This window comes from Rhinolophus ferrumequinum, chromosome 8, assembly GCF_004115265.2.
Source record: "Rhinolophus ferrumequinum isolate MPI-CBG mRhiFer1 chromosome 8, mRhiFer1_v1.p, whole genome shotgun sequence".
Lineage (NCBI taxonomy): Eukaryota > Metazoa > Chordata > Mammalia > Chiroptera > Rhinolophidae > Rhinolophus > Rhinolophus ferrumequinum.
Window position 1 is genome coordinate 26,508,549 of NC_046291.1, and position 22,323 is coordinate 26,530,871.

The following is a 22,323-nucleotide window of genomic DNA, read 5'->3' on the forward strand; positions in this document are numbered from 1 at the left end:
CCTGGTTTCTATAGTCTAGCCTCCAAAAACCACATCTTCTTTGGATGTCTGGCCAATTCTGAGGAAACTTTGTCTGAAAGAGAGTAGAAAGGGCATCAAACTTCACAGAAGTTAAGCAGTGGTCAGGCGTTTGGGCTCTGGAGTCAGAATTATGGGACCTGGCTCTACCACAGGCCACGCTGTGTGGCCCTCGGCAGGACATCCAGCCTCAGTTTGTCATCTCGAAAATGGAAGTGACAAAAGGGTCTACCTTCTTGAAATGTTGTGAGGATTAAAATAATAATAAGGATTAAAATAAGGCATTAATATTTGTTTTATGGGATTGCAGGAGTTTGGTGAATGACTGTCCAGGTGGGACATAAGCACCCCCAACTTAACCTCCCTGTTTAGGGTAAGGTCCACCGGGAACGGCCTACCTTCGGCTGCTGGGTCCTGGGGTCCTGGATGTATTCCCAGTCCTTGCCGTTTAGACTGTAGGAGACTTTGAATTTGCGCACAAATGCCCTGGCTTCCACGGCAGTGATGCTGTCTCCTCCTCGGGCCCCCTGGATGATGATGCCTTTCACTGTCTTGGGCACCCCCAGGTCCACCTGAAGCCACTCCTCTCCCGGCTGGGCCTGAGGGATCCGAGGGAACCAGCCTGAGCGGCTGCTGACCAGGCGGGCAGCACTGGGGCTCCAGAGGTACTCTCGAGTGGAGGAAGCCGAGATCTGAGAGTCGGCGAGGAGGCCGGAGAGCATCCCCAGCATGTTCGAGCAGGGGGCGTCTGCGGAGAGAGGAGGAAAATACAAGAGGTCAGGGCTCACACCCAAATAACTGGGACCACCCCCCATCAGTAGGGGGCTGTAAAAGAATCCAATTATTAAACTCTCAGTCAGCACTGGGAGCGAGGCTACCTGGGTTCATGTTTGCTATGCCACATACTAGCTGTATGACCTTGGGCAAATGATGGAATCACTCTGTGCCTCAGTTTCCCTAGGTTGAGGACTCAGCAGTACTTACCTCTTACGGGTTGTTGCGAGGATTCCGTTAGTTACTATATAAAAGTTCACAGCACAAGGCCTGGCATGTCTTAGCCTCTAAGGCTGTTAGCCAAGGACTCATATCCTTGTCAGTGGCACCAGTCACCACTGACCCTCCCGGGGCAGGGAGCATAGGGGAGCATTGTTTCCTGGGTGATTGTTTTCCCAACTGGAGGGAAACCTTCCTGGGGTCAGGTCTTTACTTCCACAGTGTTATTACAGCTCTTTACTGCCTTCTGTTCTTCCCACATGCTGTTCCTGCTCCCCCAAATGCTCTTCCCCTCAGTCATTACCAGACTAACCTTTACTCACCACCCCACCCCACGCTTGAGAGTCACACCCTCAGAAGGCTGTGCCCAAACTTCCAATCGACAGTCAATTAGGTCTCCTCAGTCACTCTAAGTCAGAGTACTCTGTTCTTTTCCTCCAGACATACATCTTAGTTTATAATTATCCAGTGCCTGTCTTTGTTTATTATCTGTCTTGCCCACTAGCCTGAAAATTCCATGATGTCAGAGACCCCATCTGCTTTGCTCACTAGTCTAGCCCCAACTCCCAGCATGGGGCCTGGCACACTGCAGGCCTTCAATAAGTTTGTGGAGCAAATGAGTGAGTGGAGAATGCATGAATAAATGGTGTCTGGCAAGGCAGTGTCTACAGTCAGTGTGAATTAAATACTTGTAAACTGAGTTAAAGATCAAAACAACCCTCCAGGTGGTCCCAATTCTTCAAATCCACTGGTTCTCTTTTCAATTTTCTAGAAAAGAAGTCTTAACTAAGTCCTGGCTGGTTAGCTTGTGCTGGCCTGGAAGAGTAACATGAAAGGGACAGGTGGGGTTAGGATGAACCACTCCCAGAAGAGGGAAGCCGAGAATTGTGAAAAGGTGACAAGAGCAGAGAATTTGTATTGAGAACATGTGGGTTGAGTTCCTGGCTCTGCCACCTCCTGGTTGGGTGACTTTGGGCAAGCTGTTTATCCTCTTTGAGTCTTGGTTTTCTGCCCCATTCACCTCATAGGGTTGTTAGAGACAGTAGAAAAGATGGTGTCCAAAGAAGGGATGTGAAACATGGAGAGACCATATACATGTGAGGTGTTTTAGCCAGAAGCTTAAAACAAGGTCCCACCATGGAATAGTCCCTCTCAGAGCTATTAGAGCTGGGCGACAGTATGGTAGACAGATGTACACTGAAGACCCTTCCAGGCCAAAGAAGTAACTTGCTTGCTCTGGGCTGAGTCCACAAGATGAAGGGTTCAGATTGTTTATTAACGGCTGGGACTGGTCCAGCCGCCATCTTCTCTCATCCATACCACTGCACTAGCCTCCTCATGCTATCCCAACTGCCACTCTGGGCCCCCCAGTCTGTCCTCCATATTGCACTTCTGGGGTCTCAGCTCACATTCCATGCCCACCCCCTCACTTTCTGTTTTGGTCTCTCTTGGCCCAATGCCACTGAGCAAGCTGTGATCGCTGTCTGGTGCACTTTCCCTCCCCTCTTTACCACGTGATGCCTATGTGCCCTCTGCCATCATCTCGGTCACCACCTCCTCAAGGAAGTCGTCCCTGACCTCCAGGACTGGGTCAAATCCCCTAAAATATTCTTTATCGTTTTGATTTTACATATATTTATGGGTTTGTCTGTTTATTACTATGTCTTCTCAATTTGTCCAGATGCCCCCACAGAGCTGGGTCTGCTATGCTCATCGCTGTACCCAGAGCACCTTGCATAGCTCTTGGCCCCCAGCTGAGGCAGCAGAAAGTGTCATCTGAGAGCTGGGCTCTGAATTCAAACTGCCTAGATTCAAACCCTGACTCTACCACTTAGTGGCTGGGGGACCTAAGTCTCTAAGTCTTGGTTTCCCTGGCACATAGCATTCAAAAAATATTAGCTAGTAGAAATAGTAGACATTTAATAAATACTGAAATACTGAATAAATGAATGAAAAGACGAACGCTGCTAGGATGTGAGTCCTTGAACCAATCCTTCTGGAAAGGTCACGTGGTGCAATCATGCTGTTTGCAGAGACCTGAAAGAGAGAGCAGAGCCCAGGACACAATCCAACCTCACGGGTGCCCCATCTCACCTGTGACCCGGCAGCCAAAGAGCTCCAGCCGGAGGGCGATGCCCGAGTGCCAGGTCTGCGGGCGGATCCTGACGAACCTCGTCAACAGTGGGGTGTGCAGCTTGTTCAAAACCACCTCTGTCGCATCATTGTTGGCTTGGAATACCTGTAACATAAGACGGAAAACCACGTTATTAAAACCCCTATTTGTAATGGAGCCACTCGTGCAGCCTTTCAAGGCGGTGGGAAAGTTGTGCGGAATTTTATTTCCCTCAAGTTTAAAAATAATCAGTGAGTTCGTTGTTTGGGGGCTTTTTTAGAAGCACCATGAAAAAAAAAATCTAATTTCTCACACAGCTCTAACTTGCAAACAATAAATGGTCTTCACAAAAACTTGGAGGCAAAGAAAATTTTGCCTCTGGGCTGAGAGCAAGTAGAGGAAGGCGCCTTGAAAAGGAAAACACTTGAGAAGCTAAGAGAGAGAGGGGGGATAAAGTAGAATATCCTTTAAAAATGTAGCGGAAATGTCATCTTTTAGGGCTAGAGGACCTCACTCACTAGCTTGAACTTGATTGACCTCTCCCTCTTCCTCATGTTGCAGGCATATAGTAATATTTGCAGAGTATTTTATAATTATAAAGTTCTTTCAAATTGTTTTTGTTAGTCACTTAGAGGTCTCTCTGTGCCACGAATGGGTGAGAGAGTGGGGGCACCGTCTACCCTCAGTGCCCCTGTGTCAATCAACACATTCTTGGCTCTCTCTGGTCTTTGTTGTAGGGTCGGGGTTGCAGACAGTCCCCTTGGAGTCCTGCTCTGGCTTCCTCTCACTGTACTCCCGCCCTGTAATGAAATCCATCCCTGTCCCCATCTGACCAATGCATCTCTTATGGGAGGAAAGGCTTTTCGAATAGCTTCTAATCCAACATGGTGGGAGCAAGTCCTAGCTTACCAGATGGACCAAATCAATAACTGCCATATGGACCTTATGCTTTTCTGTCCTCTCCATTAAAAAAAAAAAAAGTAGCTGGAGCAAGTACATGTGAGTTTCCTTGGTTTTCTTGGATAAGAAAGGAGGGAAAGACCAACTAAGCAACCATCACTTCTAAATCATACCTGCCATAGCCATAACAACCAAGTGATTATAAATGTACCCACAGCTGACTCTGTAACAACTAGCAATTTCTCCTGGGTAGGGGGACTAGATGCTTCTTCAGCTCATGATACCTATAACATGCCAGGTGGTTGAGCATTGACAAGGCTGGGACAAGTGAAATGGGAAACTGGCATAATATAATTAAATATGAATACCTTTGAGACAGACACTCTGTAAAGACAGTTACGTCCACAACATCCTGGAGGTTAAGTATTATTATTTCTACTTTATTGATGAGGAAACTGAGGCTCAGAGATGTCTGTCTGGGTCCAAGGCCCTTGCCATGTTTTTAGGCTTTAGGCTGTGCTTTCCTAGGTTGACTCTCATCTCTCAATACATTGGCATCATTTATGTTGGTGGCGAGGAGTCATGGAGCCCCTTAAGGTCTCCGAGCAGGGGTTGAATAGATGTAGAGCTGCTGTTCACTGATGTGTTCCCAGTATGTTATCATTCCCACTTAGAATGCTCCGGGTAATAGCCAAGAGTACCACGGAAGCTCAGAGCTAATGAACAACATGTTCCTTTCTTCTCCAGAAACTGTTAACTAGGAGCTCTGCCACTTGGCAACCTTGACCCTGCCATATTTCCCACTTGCTAAGGTCCTAAGTTAGAGCCATTTAATAAACAGCACACCACTGATGGGGAAGGTAGACGGCAAGAGATATCACACCTTCTGCAACCAAATGAGAGGGAGCTTGCTTACGACAGAGGAAAGGAAAGGAGGAAACAGGTTTTCACCAGTCCACCATAATCTGTTCACCTCTTTTGTTCCTCTTGCTAAGCCCACTGAAATCTGGGGAGCCTCCTGCCCTAGTCAGAAGGCTGTCAGTTTCCTCCTCTACTGCCTTACTGACCACAGGGAGCCCAGAAGCAGGACTGCTGGACCACTCATCTCTCCCAGGTTCAATTTGGCCACTTTCTGCATAGTGACTGAGGATAAAGAGGGGTGAGAAGACAAAGTGAGGGGAGGAGAAGGGCCAAGGAAACATATGGAAAGAGGGTGAGAGCTGGACACCTGGGAGAAGGCCTACGGAGAGAGGTAGAGAGAGGTGCCCAAGGCTCTGTGATTTTAATCTCGGACAGGGGTGACCAGAAGGAGGGAACAGGGCCCAGGAAGGCTCAGGACTTGCCACGCCCATTCCTCAGCTTCCTGGGTGCCAATAAAATGCTCTGCAGCTCCAACGAAAGGGATGGAGAAACTGAATCCATTTAGAGAAGGAGATTAATCAGTTCTCCTAGAATCAAGCATCAGGCAGAGGCTTTGCGTTTGTTTTTCATTTTGTTTTGGCAAGGAAGAAGCAACTGCAGCACCTTGCTTATTTTGGATGGGCGTGATGAGCAGTGAGGGGCCCACCACTGGCCAGCTCCCTGAGGATGGTGACGGTGACTGTCTGTGGTCTAAATGAAGAGATGCTAAAGAAAAGGGGTGGGCGGAGCTTGATTTGCCAAGTGATTACATAATTGGAGTGCTGAGTGGATTTGAACTTTAACACAGCTGTAATCCACAGCACCCACACCATGCTGGTACTGTATAGAAACACAGCACGTCTTATGTGTCTTTAATATCTAATTTTATCTTATCTGACCCCTTCACTTCTCAGCCTTGGCAGATAATACCAAGAAACTTTTTCTGTGTCTTTGGACTGCCTTTGGGAGGTTGGTGTGTATATGTGCGTGTGGCTGCATGTGGGAGCACGCCCGTGTGTACATGTCTGTGGAGAGGGCTGGTCTTCCCATGGATGCACATGGTCACAGACTTTTGGGCAGCCCTCCAGGTCTCTGTCGACAGTGACATCAGTCAGGAAGGGAGGCACGCACTCAGTTTATCTGCCCTAGGCCATCGACCTGGCTGCTCAAATTGAACTTCACTCTGCCATTCCTTTTTTGCTCACCTTCTCCCACCTCTGGAACCAAATGAAGGCTCTTTCAATGTGGTCTCATAATGACCCTTCATGTTTCTGAGCCCAATCCCTTCTTGGTTCCTTATTTGCTTTTGACCTTGGGCTCATATCTGCCCTCTGCTCTTTGGACCCTTTGCTGAAGGAATACCATCTTACTTTATTAAACTATTTATACACCTTTCACTCTGAGTGTGGCATAGTAGGGAAAAACAAAACAAAACCCAAACACCACTGGACTAGGAGTCAGGAGACAGACTCTGCTGTTAATTAGCTCAAAAATGTGGGCAAATATCTACTTCCCCTGGGCCCCAATTTCCTCCTCTAGTAAATGAGGGGACTGTTTGAGTTAATTTGTAAGGTCTTTTCTGTCCCCTAGATTCTAAGGCTTTCTTTGCAAGAGTTTCCAATCTAGAACTGCCCCAAGAGTGTCCACTTTGTAACAGGGCATTTTAGTTACCCATTGTCCCTTACAGCCTAAGTGCTTTTGTGGACAAGTGCTGTGGGTTTTTATATATTTTAAATGGTGCCCAGAATACACGGTGAGTGTCCCACTCAGAGGGAGAGTATACCTTGTTGATGTTTTGGTTCAACGACAGTTCAAATTATTAATAACAAAGAGTAATAAATAACACCTTAGTCCTTACATATTGTCTTTCACCCAAAGATATCAAAGTGCAATTTATGAAAATCCATTTTTAATGAAATATTAAGCACTCTCTATTTCTCCTGACCCAATGGATTTACAAGGTCTCTATTTTTCTCCATGTATCTCCCTATTTATAGCTGGTAAATGCTATCATATATTATACATCTTTATGACTTTCTCAATGCTTCTGTGGTTTCAGAATCACCCTTCATATGTTTTCTGATCAAATTTTCTGAGATGGATTCTTGGCTTCCAGTCTGGGCATTGCAAGGTAAGGGGTTATGTGCACGGGAAGTGATGCCAGGAAATTGGTTTTATTCCCTATTCCCTGCCGACTCACTGAATCACTATAGGCAAATCAATAAACCTTAGATACTTTGGTTTCTCCTTCAGGAAAATAAAGTCGATAATAGGCTTGCAGATAGACACTAAAGTCTACCAGCCTTCCCTGCTGACTCCAACGCCTGCACAACACCCAGGACAGATGTTAGAGTGGAAACTATGTCACAAGTAACAAATGAGTCTTGTTAAATTGGGAGAATTCAAGTTCTGAAAGCCACTGACTCTCAAGTCAAATCTCAAGGCCAAAAATTTTCAGGCTATAACTTTGCAGTGAGATGCCCATAAATGCTGAGAAAACTCAGTGGATTGTCAGCGTGTGGTACACCCAGGTAGGCATATATCAAATGTCATGATCAAATTATAACATCTGCTTTAAAAGCTGGATGTCATAGATGGTATACATTTACGCTCATTTTAAAAGAAACTTGCTAATATGATTGCTTTATCACCCAAAGGAAAACCAGAAATATGTTTAAGATGAGCCTTGTTTTCTTAAGAAGTGGGGATAGAAAAAAGTATAAATATATATATGATGCTATGTTGAACATAAAGATTTCTTCAGGTGTATCTCTGTAAACCAAGTTTAAAAAACGATTCAGGGCACAAAGTGGTTTGGATAATCCGTTTGGTGTCTTGCTGAATTCTGAGCATAATCCAACACTTGCCAATTGATTCTTGAGACCTTTGGTTTATTTTCAGTAAGACAATCTGAAATCAGCAGCACTTCACAGATTTTCTGATTTGCACCTCTGGGAGAAGGGTGGGGGCATCTGCCAATTAAATTGGCTGCTATCCAACATCCCAGTTTGGTTATTATCTACATGTCCCCATCCCAACCAGGAAAAGAAAATCAACGTGTCTTGACCATGCCTGAGAGCTTCTAGGACATGAACTATAATACTATGTAAAATAAAACTGTATATATATATATATATATATATATATATATATATAAAGTGTATATATATAAATATATATAATGTATTATGGTATATACATATATACATATATTATAATACATTATATGTATATATATTATACATAACATACATATTACATATTATATATAATATATACATATAATATTTAACACATACATTGTATATGTCGATATAATGTATATTATATAATATATATTAAGAAATATCTAGCCATAAAGCATCACTGAGGGTTTCTGAGGTCAACTTTTCTGTTTTTCACCCCATTTCTAGTCACCGCCACCTCTCCCTGGTGACCCATCCGTAAGTCCCCGTTGAAAACTATGCCATGACTTTGGCCCTGTTGAGAGCAATGAGTGTTCCGCCTGCCTACCTTGGAGGCCTCTAGGCAGCGGGATTTTCTGCTAGGCCTACGTCCTCCTATGCACCATTAATCTCTGCCGTCAACATCTGGGTGTCCGGGACAGTGTAGAGCTCTACGTCCAACACCACAGCCCTTGAGTTCCTTGGCGGAAAGAGGCAGTGCAGGCTCATGGTGTTACCTGGCCGTTAAACCTTCCTCAGCGAGGCAGGCCCTTGGTTGACAGATGCAGACTCGCCTCTGAGCACTGCCTTCAATTTGAGTATGGCTTCCGTGTTCAGTCTGCACACACCTGTCTCTTCCTTTCCTACGGTGTGACCTACAGTTTATTTCTATTTTGCTGTAAATATCTGAATGCAACCAGCTCCAGGGACTGCAAAGAAAGCAGGAAATTGTTCAAAGACAGCACAGTGCTGGGGCCCTGAGGTAAAAACTGTGCAAGAGATGTTCTTCCTCTTCTTCCTTTTTGAAAATAAATATTTCTCTCCACTAATAAATGTTTCATTGCACCCAAAGTTCTCCTTTTCAATCTGCTTGGCGCAGACACTCAAGGAGGAGGAGAACAAAGCAGGCAGAGAAGAGTAGTGGCAGGAGTGAAGGGCAGACACTGGGGAAACCAAGAGCAGCACATTTTAAAAATTCGTCTCAGAGACAATTGTTCCAACTCATCCTCACTGCAGAACCAAGTGCCTGTCCTCCCTCCCCACCTCCTTCCCTTACATTTTCTCTGAAACCAGCCATGGGATCGACGTGTAAAAATAAATGGTTAATCAATGGATGCCATCCTGTTTAATTACTTTGTTGCATCAAACAGGCAAGGGGTGGTGGTGGGGTGGGGGCGGACACACTTGGGGAAAATGATGTTAAGGTAATGGACTTTTTTGTTCCTTTTTGTAAATCATGGTCCGGACATTTCTCTCTTAAAACTCCTCCTTAAAGACTATAAAAAATTATTTTTCAAGCTGCTTTCGTTCTAGTGGATGTGGGAACTTTGCCAGACAGAGTAAGAAGGGATGTGTCTCTCTCATATATACTATATACGAGGGAGATAGAGACTTGGAGGGAGGGTAAGGATGGGGGTAGGACAAAGAAAGTTCCCTCATCACAAAATGCTCATTTATGACCATGATGCCCTCCTATCTCCTCCTCCTTTACTTTCGGGCTGTTTTTGTCATCAAGCACTTTTGCTGATGTGAAGCGGGAGATGGAGAAGCAGGAGTGTGTCATGGGGTGTAGGGTGGTAGAGGCCGGTGGGTTTCCTTCTGGGGGTGGGGCGGGGAGGTGGGAGGGATATGCGTATCCCCATCTGTGTGTGCCTTGTGGGGCCGTTAGATTTACTGCAGGATTATGTTACCCCCAACGAGACGCTGAGCCCTGGAACACAGCATACTAACAGGATTAGGGTTTCATGATTTGAGACAGGAAAGCATCAGGGAGGAAAGGAGAGGAAGGTCGCTCAGGGATTTGGGGCTGGAGGGGAGATGGGGTGGGGGAGAGTGCAGCATCAGAGAAATGAGGGGATGGAGGGATTGGCCAACATCCTCCTGTAAAGGTGGGGGGAGAAACACAGGCATTCTGACTGGGTAGAAAGGGCCCTCCACACGGAAAAGCCTCCTAAAACAGACACTGCCACATTTTTTAAGGCGATGCCTCTAATTTGCAGGTGGGCAGAAGAGAAAGTGAACGGGTCAAGGGAGTGAGGTTCCTGAGCCTATCAGCCATCTGCATTCAATCTCTTCAGGGGGGGAGTCTCAGCAAACCAGGGCAGGGAAATGGTGACGGCAAACAACCTGACCATCTATCAGATGAAGTGTTATCTCCAGGTTTCATCTAGAGACTCTCGAGTTAGGGCAAAGAGAGTGTTTTCCCAGCCCAAGCAAAACTGTGACATCCTTCCAGATCTCCTGCTTATTTGCTCTGTCCTTCTGTGCACAGCAGTGGCCGGGGAAACACGTGGAATGTAGCATCAGGCTGAAAGCGCCAGGGAGGCTGGCCTCAGCTCCCGGAGACAATTCAGCACCCACGAGAGTTGGGTGAAGCCAGCCATGGGAGCCCGACAGAGAAGAGGTTCTAAGCTTATGTATAATGAAATTTTCCCTAGAGCTTCCTAAGTGGAAAGGCTAAAGGTCTGAGCTCATCCCACGGCAAATGGATAAGGAACAAACTTAATTACCTAGGGCCCTGGATTCTCCTCGGTTATAACTGAGGGGGGCAGAGAAACCGGGGGACTTGAATTTGGAAATGGTACTGGCCCTTTTCTGAGCACACATAACTCTGGTTAGACGATGCAAGCATATCCACGACTTTTGAAACCCAACGTCCATTACTAGCTGACAGTTTGAGTCGCCGTCCGAATCTTGTATACAATACACAAAATTACGACATAAAAAGGATAAGGGGAAGCCAGTCATCCACCAGGAGGTTTAAAGAAAAATGTCTTTTGGAAAACTCAAAATTATTAATTGGAGGAATGATTGCACTCCTTAGAGAAGCACGAGGCTAAGAGGGGTCACGTTTATCTGAGGCAGCTCAAGTGCAGGCCCCATCAGATGCAGGGAGAGGTCTGGATGACTTATCAGGTCCCTTCCAGACCTCTGATTTTAAAAGAGGCAGATAAATATCCCATGGGGCCTTGTTACTTTTTAAATTGATAACTTGCTTCTGCTCAAGAAGAGCTTTGTGGGTCTAATACATTAATTATATCTGCAGAGAGCCTTCCATCTACAGATCCCAAGGTGCTCTGCCAACAGCAGCACCATTCCATTTGGGTGAACGGAAACACTGAGGCACGGAGCTGTTCAGAGAAGTTTCCAAGGTCACACAGCGCATCATCTAAGAATAGACCTCACGTGGTTTGAATTGGGAGCCAACAGATTTGGGGGTGGGGGTGGGGGTTTGGTTTTCCGACACCATTCTCTCTTCCCCTCTGTCTCTGATATTCTCTCAGAGGTTTTAAAATTCTCAAATGGCTTTCAAACTGATTTGTTTTAATTTAGAAAATAAATATAGGACCAGGGATTTTTGAAGTGGGGTGTTTGTTTTAAAGGGATGTGGCCAAATCAAACGCACAGCAACTTCTTTCAACTCTACATCCTCAGGATTCTAGGATTGGAGCCCAAACTCCAAACTGATGAGCCTGGCACTCTCAGCCATGCAGTCTGTCCCCAAGCACACCTTGCCTTCAGATCTCCACCATTACAGAGGCTCTCCAGGAAAAGGCACACCTCTCGACCCTTAGACTGACCATCTAGGAAGCCAGTTTCCCTCTGGATGCAAGATGATGAGCAAGGCATGGATCAGATTATCGAGAGCACCCGCCTGGAAATAAAAGCCTGGAGACCAGGTGCCTTCCGCAGGGACTCCCCAGTTCCCCAGGTCCCTGGGGCAAATTACTTGTCTCTGAGAGCTTCAATTCCACAGTCTTTGAAACTCTGTTACATTCAGAAGCCAATAAGCTGGTGACTGAGGGTTCTCTGAGTCCCTTGGAGGTCATTATATTAATACAAGCTTAGTGCATTTCTGCCACCCACTACGGGGTAATTCTAAAAACTCTTGGACCCAAACCTTTCCTCATCCCTGGGCTCACCTTCCCACCCTCAGGGTGGTCATCAGGATATATTTAGTACCCCCTAGACTTACTTTTTTAGCCCAAATTCCTTCCAAATACATCAGAACAGCCCAGAAGCACTGTAACGAAGAGAAAGGTAACCAGAGCTGCGTCAACAGATGCCCTCGTTTAACCAAATAAAGGAGAACTGAAGACAAGGGCTTTTGCTTAGACATGTAAGGACAATGGCCTCTGCCACCATCCTGATACCAGTCTCGGTGTCATTCCCTCCAGTGCAGACTCAGAGAATCAGCATCTCAGAGGTGAGCAGGAACTCGGCCAAGGCCTCCCGTCTTCCAGCGCCTCCATCTTTCTCCACATCTCTCCCTGGGTTTGTGTGTACATAATTGTGACTATAATTATAGACACATCCATGAACCTTCCACCAGTGTATTTACAACACACTGTCTATGTTTGGGGTGTTATTAATACAACTGGGGAAACCAAAAGCAGTAGTTTTCTGCTTGTGGTTTCTGAGGAAATCTATGTGAAGCAATTTGTATAATCTAAGCAAGCACATGGGCTGGATATGGTCTTCATCAGGCGGACGAGCTCTCAGCCTTGAGGTTATGCCATAAATACGCGTGAGGAGGGCCCGCCCTATAGGAAAAATCATAGGTTCCATATTTATGGCATGTGGAATTGGATTAGGATTTGGGAATGTGCTGTGCACATGGCCTGCCTAACTGGGCTGCGTTTTGCCAGGAGGATGCTTGTAATACCCCCGGCAATGGTGTACTGCCTTTCTCATAGGCAACCTCACCACTACCTGTTAGATGGAAAGAGACTAAGAAGAGGCTGCTCCCGGGCTGGGAGAGGCTGGAAAAGAGTTTCTTAGCTTTCCTCGTATCCTGGCCGCAAGAAGAAAGCCATTCCCCCATAGGCCCAATGCTGGCTTTAGCCCAGCCTGGGTCCAAATTGTAAATAGTGTTTTGCAAGGAAATAGCACGGCCAGCTCCCACCACCTCGAGTGCTCATTAATCTTGTTTTTCTCCAATTTCCCCAATTCCCTGGTCTTTTGTACACTGCACTGGTGTTGACAGTGACCAGGGAATAAAATCAAGTTCCCATATTTCTGCCCCAAATGCCACCATCCCGTGCACTGGTTTGTATCTGCAAACCTTCTGCCCGTACCACGGAGCCGAGCAGGCTGCTGCCTCCATCTCGGCTGTGCTTTGCTCACAGTTCCTGCTATCTGAATTTTGCTTTCAAGCCCAGCACTTAGCACCAGCTACCTTGGCACAGAGCCCACCATCCAGCAGCTACAAAGAAAGACTCAGCGGTATCTCCGGGTATAGATGAAGCCTCTCCCCCCACTGCCCCCAAGTCCCCTCCTCACGCCACCTCCCCTTCATGGCATCAAATCAAACTGCAGCAGACTTGACAAATCTATTTGGCACGGTTCACTCAACGAGTCCAACCCAAACAGCCCAGAGAGCTGCACTGAGGCACATGAACGCTGTGGCATCTGCACATTGGATACAGACATCTGGGAGGTAGATCTGCTAATGAAGGAAAGGCAGAGATCGCCCTCGGAGGGGGGGACTGGGCGGGTCGCCCATGTAGCCTGCGACACCGTGGTGGGGCGAGGGAGCGTGGGGAGGGGGCAATGCCCAATTAGCAGGCTTTGCATTCTCCTGCCTCCTTCTATGTACCAAGAGGATAAATTTCTAATGGGGAGAGAAAGGGCTTTTCCTCTGCTCCAACATCCTTTAGGTGGGCAGGGCCGATTCACAAAAAACCAAACAACAACAATAAAATTACCCCTGGGGAAAGAATTTTAGCTCAGGGTGGGAAGGGGAGGCAAAGGAGAGCGTGAGAAAGAAAGTGATGTGTCCAATATGAAAAAGTTGATAAGAATGATTCTAAAGGAACCCAGACAGTGGAATTCAGTTCTCAGGAATATCTTCCCTGCAGAATGAATACGAGGGATGAATCCAGGGAGGACAGCATTCTATCAAAATGTGCAGCGCTAAGGTATTTCCAAAAGCAGATTTCCTACAAATGGTGTTTTAAATAGCATCCTGGTCCATCTGCGTGCTTTTAAAATCAGCTTATGCTACAGTATCCCTCTGGCCCGCACTGCTTAGTCACTGAGCCTGGACAGGGAGGCAGTCAGGTGAACCTCTTCCTTCTCCCCCGGGACACCCCTACCCAGCTGCAGGCCCTCACCTGCCTGGCTGAGCTTCTGGGCTCTCTACCAGTTTCTTCCTGAAAAGGTTGGGTGGATAAAGAAGGCGTAAAAACGAGTGGGATGGGAAAAGGACCTAGTCCACAGTGCTCCCGGCACCCAATGCTGACTCAGGCTTGCCATTTTCAAGTGATATTTGGCCATTCTTCTTGAAACAAACAAAGTCAATGACAAATGAGACGTGGCTCCGCAGGTCAAGGTGGGGAAGTCTTTCACTCGCTTTCTCTGTCTGTGAAGTTTTGTGTATGTGTGTATTGATACCTAGTAATGTCTAGGAGCCACGATTTTCAGATGAAGGGTGCCATGTTTCTATGGCAATGTTAATTAAAAAAAAAAAATCTACTCCTTTAAAAACTCACGTTTCCCAAGTGAAACAGTACCAACGTGATAGCTCAGGATTTTCTGGGTCTAAAGTTTCCAGTTGCACCAGCAAGAGTAAGCTGCTTTGGGACAGTGACAGGAGCTGAGGAAACTCTTTTTGGAAAAGATCTTTGGCCTCTCTCGGTATGGCCACATGTGTCCCATTTTGATCATTCGGAACCCTACCAGGGGCCTGGCAGAATTGTAGCACTAAAGAGAGGACCCCCGTTTCCTTTGTTCCCAGTTCCCTTCACGGGAGGATGAGTACTCTCCTTCTAGACCTGTGAGCCAGCCCAGGATAAACAGAGTTCTCTCCCTGCCCAGGTGAGACCTCTGGCCATTTCCAATCGGCCCCCCACATGCTGAGTACATCGTACAGCCACTACGTCACCACGCCAGCTGCAGGCCTGTTCACTGCCAGGATGCCATGTGTCTGAAGAAAGCTGAGTGCCAGACATTCATCCATATGTACAACAAAAGCCCCACCCGACACACCTCCAGGGGCCACAGACACTGAAAGCACCAGCCGAGAGAGTTCAATGCTTTGTTGCCAAGCATGATTGCCAGTTCAGATCCCATCCCTGACAAACTGAGTTTCTCCTCATTATGTACTCTCCTCTTTCTTCTTCGAGACATTGTGATTCCCTCTCAGGATTTGTGCCCTTTCATTTCTAGACCTTGGTAACTCCTGAACTGCAGTTTCATGTGGTTTTGTGATTGTTCACCCAGCATGGGGAAAGGACTCAGGCCATAAATGCTCAATGAATCCTGTGTGAGGACGCATGGTCTGGGAACACATTTTCTCCTTCATTTGCAGTCAGAGAGCACTCTGCAAGCTCGCTCGCTCTCTCTCTCTCTCTCTCTCTCTCTCTCTCTCTCTGCTCCACAAGATGCAACAGCAGCCAGGCTGTCGGAGAAACAGTGTTTTCCAATCATTTTAGCATAAGAAAGACTATTTTCCAGGCCAGCGGCTCCCACCCTCCATCAATTATTTGAGTTTCCCCGACCTTGGCCTCTTCCCCTGTGTGAGGTCGACCTGATGCTCCTCTTATCCCAGCCCACTCACCTTGGAGGTGGGGAAATGGGTTTACCTTGTGGTTTTTGCCGTGCCGGTACACCATCCAGTCTTCACCATTCGTGCTGACTTCCAGCTTATAGGATTTGACATAATAGCCATTCTGCGTTTCCCTGGAAATGGCTCCCTGTGTTGCAATGGCCGTGAGCATGGTCAGAAAGCGTAGGTCCACCTGAGGAAGGGAGGCGGAGAAGTAAGGGGGCCCTGACTCCCGACACAGGGCAGCATCTTGCTGTTTCTTCAAAGGGCACAATTGTAATACTTAGCTCGCAACCCCTGTCTGTGATTCACTCAGATGGACTGGTGACAAAAGACCAGTCTGCAACTCTGCTGGACAGTTAAACTCAACTTATTTGGCACTAAATTGGACACCTTTGAAATTGTAACTTGATTATTTTTGTTTTCTATTCTCTTTTTCACAAATCTGAATGGACAGTATTAAGTTTACCTTCCAGGAATCACTGAACATCCAGAAGTGTGACCCCTTCTTACTAAACAATGGACTGCCTTGGATAGCGAAAGCAGATGCTCTTTTAGAGGAACAATGGCTAAATCCAATCCACTCCACTCCAATCCAGTCCAATTCAATTCAATTCACTTATGATGCCCTAGTTGCAAAAGTCTCAGCTCAGGGCTGTCTCCCTCCCCTCAGTCCCTTACTCCATTGTGTATTTAGTCGCTCAGGTCACTACGGGGTCAAAGGGCATGCAGAGTCTGCCCAAGCAATTAGGCTTATGCACCAAGTCCTGACCTTTGGCTCCATGAGGAGGATGGCCAACCTTTTGAGGCACCTCCCTTCCCACAACACCAAGCCCCTTTGGGAAGTGCTGGATGTTGCTCTTTTGCCGGCCACAGTGTTTCTTAATGGCAACCTCCATGTCATCAACATTTAGCTAGCACACACTAGTAAAATTTGATGCAGCACAGATTTATGGGCTACTTAATATGTGCTCAGCATTATTATGCATTCAAAAGAAGTACCCGGTGCTGTATATCTGCATGTTAAACAGATGGATAGCAATAAGAGAAAGTATGTGATTAAGATCCCAGAATAAGGGTAAAAATCAATGGAATGCCTATTATCATGGAGAATTTTCTGGAAGCTTTGCAGGATGAGAAGGATTTTTGAAGAAGCAGTGATAAATAGCCTTAGGGTTGTACTGTGAGAACCTCTGTGGACTCCCTGGAAGTTTCTAAGTGGTCTTTCTTCCTTTCCCATTGTGTGCTCTGCAACGTCCTCCTCAGAACAGAGGTCACCGTGTCGCATCAGAGCTAGGACAGGCTTGTCAGTGGGTCACAAGGCTGTCTGCCATGTGTCATAAAAGCCATTGCTTGAGCATAGAACTAGAAGCTTGCTCTTCCCTGGGGATGAGAACTAGACCAGTCTGTCATGCAAGGGAGGATTACTCAATATGAGCTGCAAGTCTTATTCAGAAAGAAAGCAAACAATAGTGTGAAAAGATGCTGCAGAGCTTCTGGGCAACTAGAGTTTCATTCCTGGTAGTGACATTTTCCCATGTGTTCTTCTGATAGCTATGTGCAAAACCTTCCTGGCAGCATTCCCTCCAAATACAGAGATCACGAGAAGGTGCCATGCTCAGCTAGCAACACAAGAAGATGCCCTTAGGAAAACGATTCCCCCTTTCTCCCCCCAATTAAGTCTCTGATGCCTCCCTGTACCAGGAATGAGGAACATCTGGATCTGTTCATAGAATGTTCCTTGGATATTCATAATGATAGGGCAAACAGCACCCTGGCCAAACAACTTCTCCAAGGCCTGGTAATCTTCACAAGGACAGGCGCAGTGTCCGTCTCACTTGTCATTTTACCCCAGCACTTACCACAGTGTCTTGCACAGCCGATTTGTGCCTGGCACATGTATTTGTTTGGATGAATGGATGAATGGTGGTCTCAATTATGCTGTGTTTCTAGTCTTTGTATCCTTTGTTCACTCCAGCAGAGGAGCTGCCCACCTTGTCCACCAGTACATACACAAACACTGCACACCCTCTGGGAGCTGAGTAAGTACCTGGAGATATTCCTTGCTGGAATCCAAGTTGGGTGTCCAGCCATTATCATCACCATGGAGCCGGCTTTGCTGAGGTCTCCACCTCCCATCAGAGTAGGTAGACGAGGCACTGATCTGTTCATTAGCAATCCTGCCAGACTCCATTCCCAGGGGGACATTGCACTGAAAGTCTGAGGAATGGAGATAGTCAAGGGCAGAGTTAGGTATTTCAACCTGAAAACACTGCTCCCTTCTAGGGACAAGTCCTCGTAGGGACTCTTTCATCTTAAAGACCTCATTATACACTCACATTTTTAAAACTATGCCAAGTCATAGAGCTTGACAACCCCTCTGGGCCTGAAAGAAACTAAATTGGACCTAAAAGAAATCAGGCTGTGGATAAATAAGAATCATCATACAAATTAAAAATACAATCTAAAGCACAAGAACTATTGGTGCTGCAGGCTATGGATGCTCGCAGACGCCAGATGCAACATTACTGAAATACAGGTACAAGTGTGATAGACTCGTGGCAATTTGGGTGGGCTGACACATCGTGGGAAGCCTGCTTTATTAATAAACACCCAGAAGGCACTTTTGCTTCTTTCTTTTTTGTTTTCACTCTAGTGTCTCATGAGTTCTGGCACAGAAGACAGACATTACAAAGCAATAAATACCTGTCTTTGGGAGACCTCTCTATGAGTACATGCATGTCACCCAACATTCCCCTGCGCCACCTGTCTAGGGAAATGGCCCCAGAAGTCACTTACTCTGACCTTGTGCTGTCAGTATAATTACTGTCCTTCCCATGGATACCACAGACACTGGTCAATATTTGAGTGTGCATGTGATTGATAAGGACCAGCAATCTTTTCAGGTATCAAACATATTCGTTAGCTCTATGACTGTACTTGCCATTTGCAGAACTTGGTGTAATTTGCAATACTATTTTCTTGTCACTCAATATTCATGAGCTCTTTGAAGGAAAAAACAAAAGCAAGACCCAGAATAAAACCCATCAGCTTTCCAGCCGGCCAGGCTGCCACGTCTGTGAGGTAAGCATGTGGTACACTGTCTACAACCCTGGCAGGATTTCCCTAGCTCTAATCATCCTTAAAGTGTTTCTTTCATCCTTAAAGTTATCATTCGGGTTTCTAAGTGGAAATGGCAGCATATTTGAAGCACATGTCCAAAAGAAGTTGATTTAAAGAGGGAGCAGGGGGCAAGAGACTGATGGCCTAGTTGGCAAGTTCTACAACTGCTGGCGTCATAGCTACACTTTCAATGCTTTGCATGGTGTCTGGCACATAGCTGAAGATCCAAAAGCTGTGATTATGGGAAGTAGGCAGTGAAAGTCCAAGCAGTGTAGCAGCCTAGTGAGAGAAACTACTCAGGGACAGAGACATTTAATGTCAAAATATATACTGATATAGAGTTAAAAGTGCTCTGTTTTCTGACAATGGCCACTGAGGTTTGGAAAGGGAGAAAAACGGCCCCAGACTCAAAAAATATTAGCAAAGGAGGGGTCTCTATAGAGATATCCTAACTAACCTCCCTCTTATTCACAGATGAGAAAACTGAGGCTTTTATTCACAGATGAGAAACTGAGAATGAGAAAACTCATTCTCTTGAGATGGCCCGGCAACTTACCCTGGGAATCACTCATTCTTGGTACACATACTTTTGTTTTCTTTAAAGCAGTGAGCACCCAGATCAGCATTTGTTCTATTTTCATCCATCTCTGCCTAGCAAAAGGACACAGCTACCATTCCCTAATTCAGATGCCATTCCAAAGTCTGTAGCATTCCCATTTCCTTCTCTTGCAAAGGTCAACCTGTCTTCACTGCATACCCTCACAGCTCTGACGGAAGGACAGGACAGAGGTTCCCAACCACCAACTCACTCTCTATTGGCTCTTGGTGAACCAGGTAGTAACGTGCAGAGAAGCCATCCTTGGCCACAGCCATGTCTGTATGAAAGGTCAGAGAGAGTATCCCAGTCGACGAACGGAGTTCAGAGGGTGTTTTGGTCCCACAGTACTTGCCAATCAGGGGGCCAACTGATGTGCAAGACAAAGAGAGGTCAGCAGATACGGAAATGTCAAACTCCATTTTCAATACATTCTCCCTTCCCACAATTGCAAGGCATTCTCTGGACCATCACTTTCTATGCCCTGGCATAAAAGAACAACCAAAGATATGTTTTAAGAACAATATTTCTCCTGCACATTAAAACGTACTTTCCCTGACCTCGCCTCATTCCGTTCTCATAGCGCTGAGAGATGGGCTGGAAAGGTATCATTATAATGCCTGTTCTACAGAAGAATAAATTGAGGTTTGGAGAGGTCACATGACTTCTTGTTGTTCCTACAGCTAGGAAATAACAGAGCTGGGTCTCAAACCCATGTTTTATGACTGAATCTTATGCTTTTCTCAGGAAACGAAACTGCTTAGCCAACGAGTCTCGCCTACAGTGCAAACTACTTAAAATGGCTATCGCAGTGAGAGATTGGTGTCCTCGCCGATACTGACTAGACTCAAGACTTATGTTGGTCTCCCCCTGAGAAGTACAGGTTCCTGGGTCTTCTTGGCCTTGGGTGATGCACCTTTTTGACGTCTATGACTATATTAACAATGATGAAATTGTAGTAATTCTTATGATGACGACAACAGCTTATTTATACAGATAAGACAGATAGGTTAAATAACTTGCCCAAGGCTGCAGAGCTGCTAACAGCAGAGCCAGAATTGAAATCTCATCCAAGGGGCTCTAGAGTCCAATGTGGGCACAGAAGGTGGTCACTGAGTTACTTTTATGGAAATCCCGACAACTTAGAGCAGGTTACCTATAGGTTTTCTCATCTTCATCTAAGCATCTACTCAGTCTCCTCCTATCCTTCTCCAAAGAAATTATCTCCAAGAAAGGAACTGCCTTTCTGCAATGTCTCTGAAATCATCCTTGGTGAAGGATAAGAAGAGTCACCATGGGTAACATACAAACCCTAAGGAGCTTTGAAGTCTCTCTCTCTCTCTCTCTCTCTCTCTCTCTCTCTCTCTGTCTCTTTATTGTTACTAAAGCAATTAACAGGCAGAGGTGGAGCTACTAAGAAGTGCCTTGTGACAGTGACATCACTCACCATGGGGAATGCCATCCCAGATGTCCAGCCAATCGTATTTGCAGTCTCCCTCTCCCACCTGCAAGGGGTCGTGCTCCAGGTCAAAGATCAGGAACTGCAGGATGATCTCCATCTTGGGTTTGGCCAGGATGGTAAAGGTGCAGTCTAAGTTGTGTGGGTACTTCTCAGGGAACCCAGGGGATTCGATGGTCCCGTTGGGGCTTGTGAAGTTCTTTGAACAGTCTTCGGAGCCTGTATGTGAACGAGAACTGTAGCGTTAAAAGAGTAGAGAGGAAGATGCCTTCCTTAGCTGCTTCTGTCATATGGGTTATTTAAATGTTTGGGCCCAAATCCCCCTACTCATGAGGTATTTGTTTCTGCTAGAGTGGCCCTTGAAGCAACATACTCTTTACATTCACGTTTCAAGCCCTTAAGTCAGACCCTTTAAGAGAGAAATTAGAGCTTATGTTACATATTAGAGTAAGAACAGCAATGAAGAATTAGGGAGGGGGTAGAAAGAAGAGAGAGAAAGAGAGAGAGAGAGAAAGAGAGAGAGAGAGAGAGAGAGAGAGAGAGAGAGAGAGAGAGACAGAGAGAGAGAGAGAGAGAGAGAGAGAGAGATTCTCTTGAAATGAGGAACAGAGTCTTCTTTCTCAATTACTCAGCTGCTTGCTCCAGAAATGTAAGTTATTTCAATCCTTAAGGAAGGCTTGCCGATTGCCAGCAGGGCAAACAATGTTACCCCTTATTTATTGCTGACCTCAACACAGCCCCTATTGTACCAGAGCCAACTAAGTGCCCCCTTCTCCCTCCAAGATCCAAGGTGCCTCAGGGGAGGGGTAAAGGGGAGCTTGGGTCTCATTCATGTCATGACTATATTAAAACGAGCTGCTCTGTAGTGGCCAGACAATTAACAATCGACGTTTGTAGCCGGTGGATCACAGCAGGGCGTTGGGCATGTTAAAGGCCGCTCCAGCAGCAAGTTTGGAAAAAGGCGGCAGTGTATTGACATTTGGAAGGCTTCTGGCTCCTTTCTATTGGGGATGGCCTTGTTTCTCCCCGAAGCTCTTGTGTCTGCCTTCTTGGGACTCACGGAGGTGTCCTTATTAAATGCACTGCAGTCACATCCTGCTGCAGGCTTGGAGGGCTGGGGGAGCTGTAAAAGGATTACAGCCACCATATCTCCTAATGCCTCTAGATGGAGTTATATTAAAAGGGCCTTCATGTGCTTTATCCGAGCCACCATTTGCCAGGGGAGGCCGAGGGATGGTCCCAGGACCCTGCGGACCAGACCATGAACCCATGACACTGCACAGAGCGGGCAGTGACTTGAGTTAATGTGGTGCATGTAAATGTTGGACAATTAGAATTGATTATACAATGTTCCAATTTTAAAATTAAAAAAGATAGCAGGATTTATGAGGAGGATAATAGGCACTCTAAACATGAAGGAAAAAACACGGAAATACTCAATAAACCAGGTGTTTACTGGCAGGAAGTGTCCTCTGGGGATCCCACTGAAATATAACTATGTAATGTCAA

The 22,323-nt window shown here is 46.2% G+C and overlaps 1 protein-coding gene across 6 annotated transcripts in view; it reads right to left on the reverse strand.

The window, feature by feature from the left end:
* NRP2 (neuropilin 2) overlaps window positions 1–22,323 on the reverse strand; it is a 115,515-nt gene that overhangs the window by 54,164 nt on the left and 39,028 nt on the right. For all 6 annotated transcript variants that reach the window (XM_033111541.1, XM_033111542.1, XM_033111544.1 and 3 more), the window contains exons 4-9: window positions 20,803–21,033; window positions 19,570–19,725; window positions 17,688–17,857; window positions 15,675–15,830; window positions 3,106–3,250; window positions 417–766 (exon numbers count right to left, since the gene is read on the reverse strand). In XM_033111541.1, coding sequence (XP_032967432.1) covers window positions 417–766; window positions 3,106–3,250; window positions 15,675–15,830; window positions 17,688–17,857; window positions 19,570–19,725; window positions 20,803–21,033 — 1,208 coding nt within the window. The remainder of the gene's footprint in view (window positions 1–416; window positions 767–3,105; window positions 3,251–15,674; window positions 15,831–17,687; window positions 17,858–19,569; window positions 19,726–20,802; window positions 21,034–22,323) is intronic.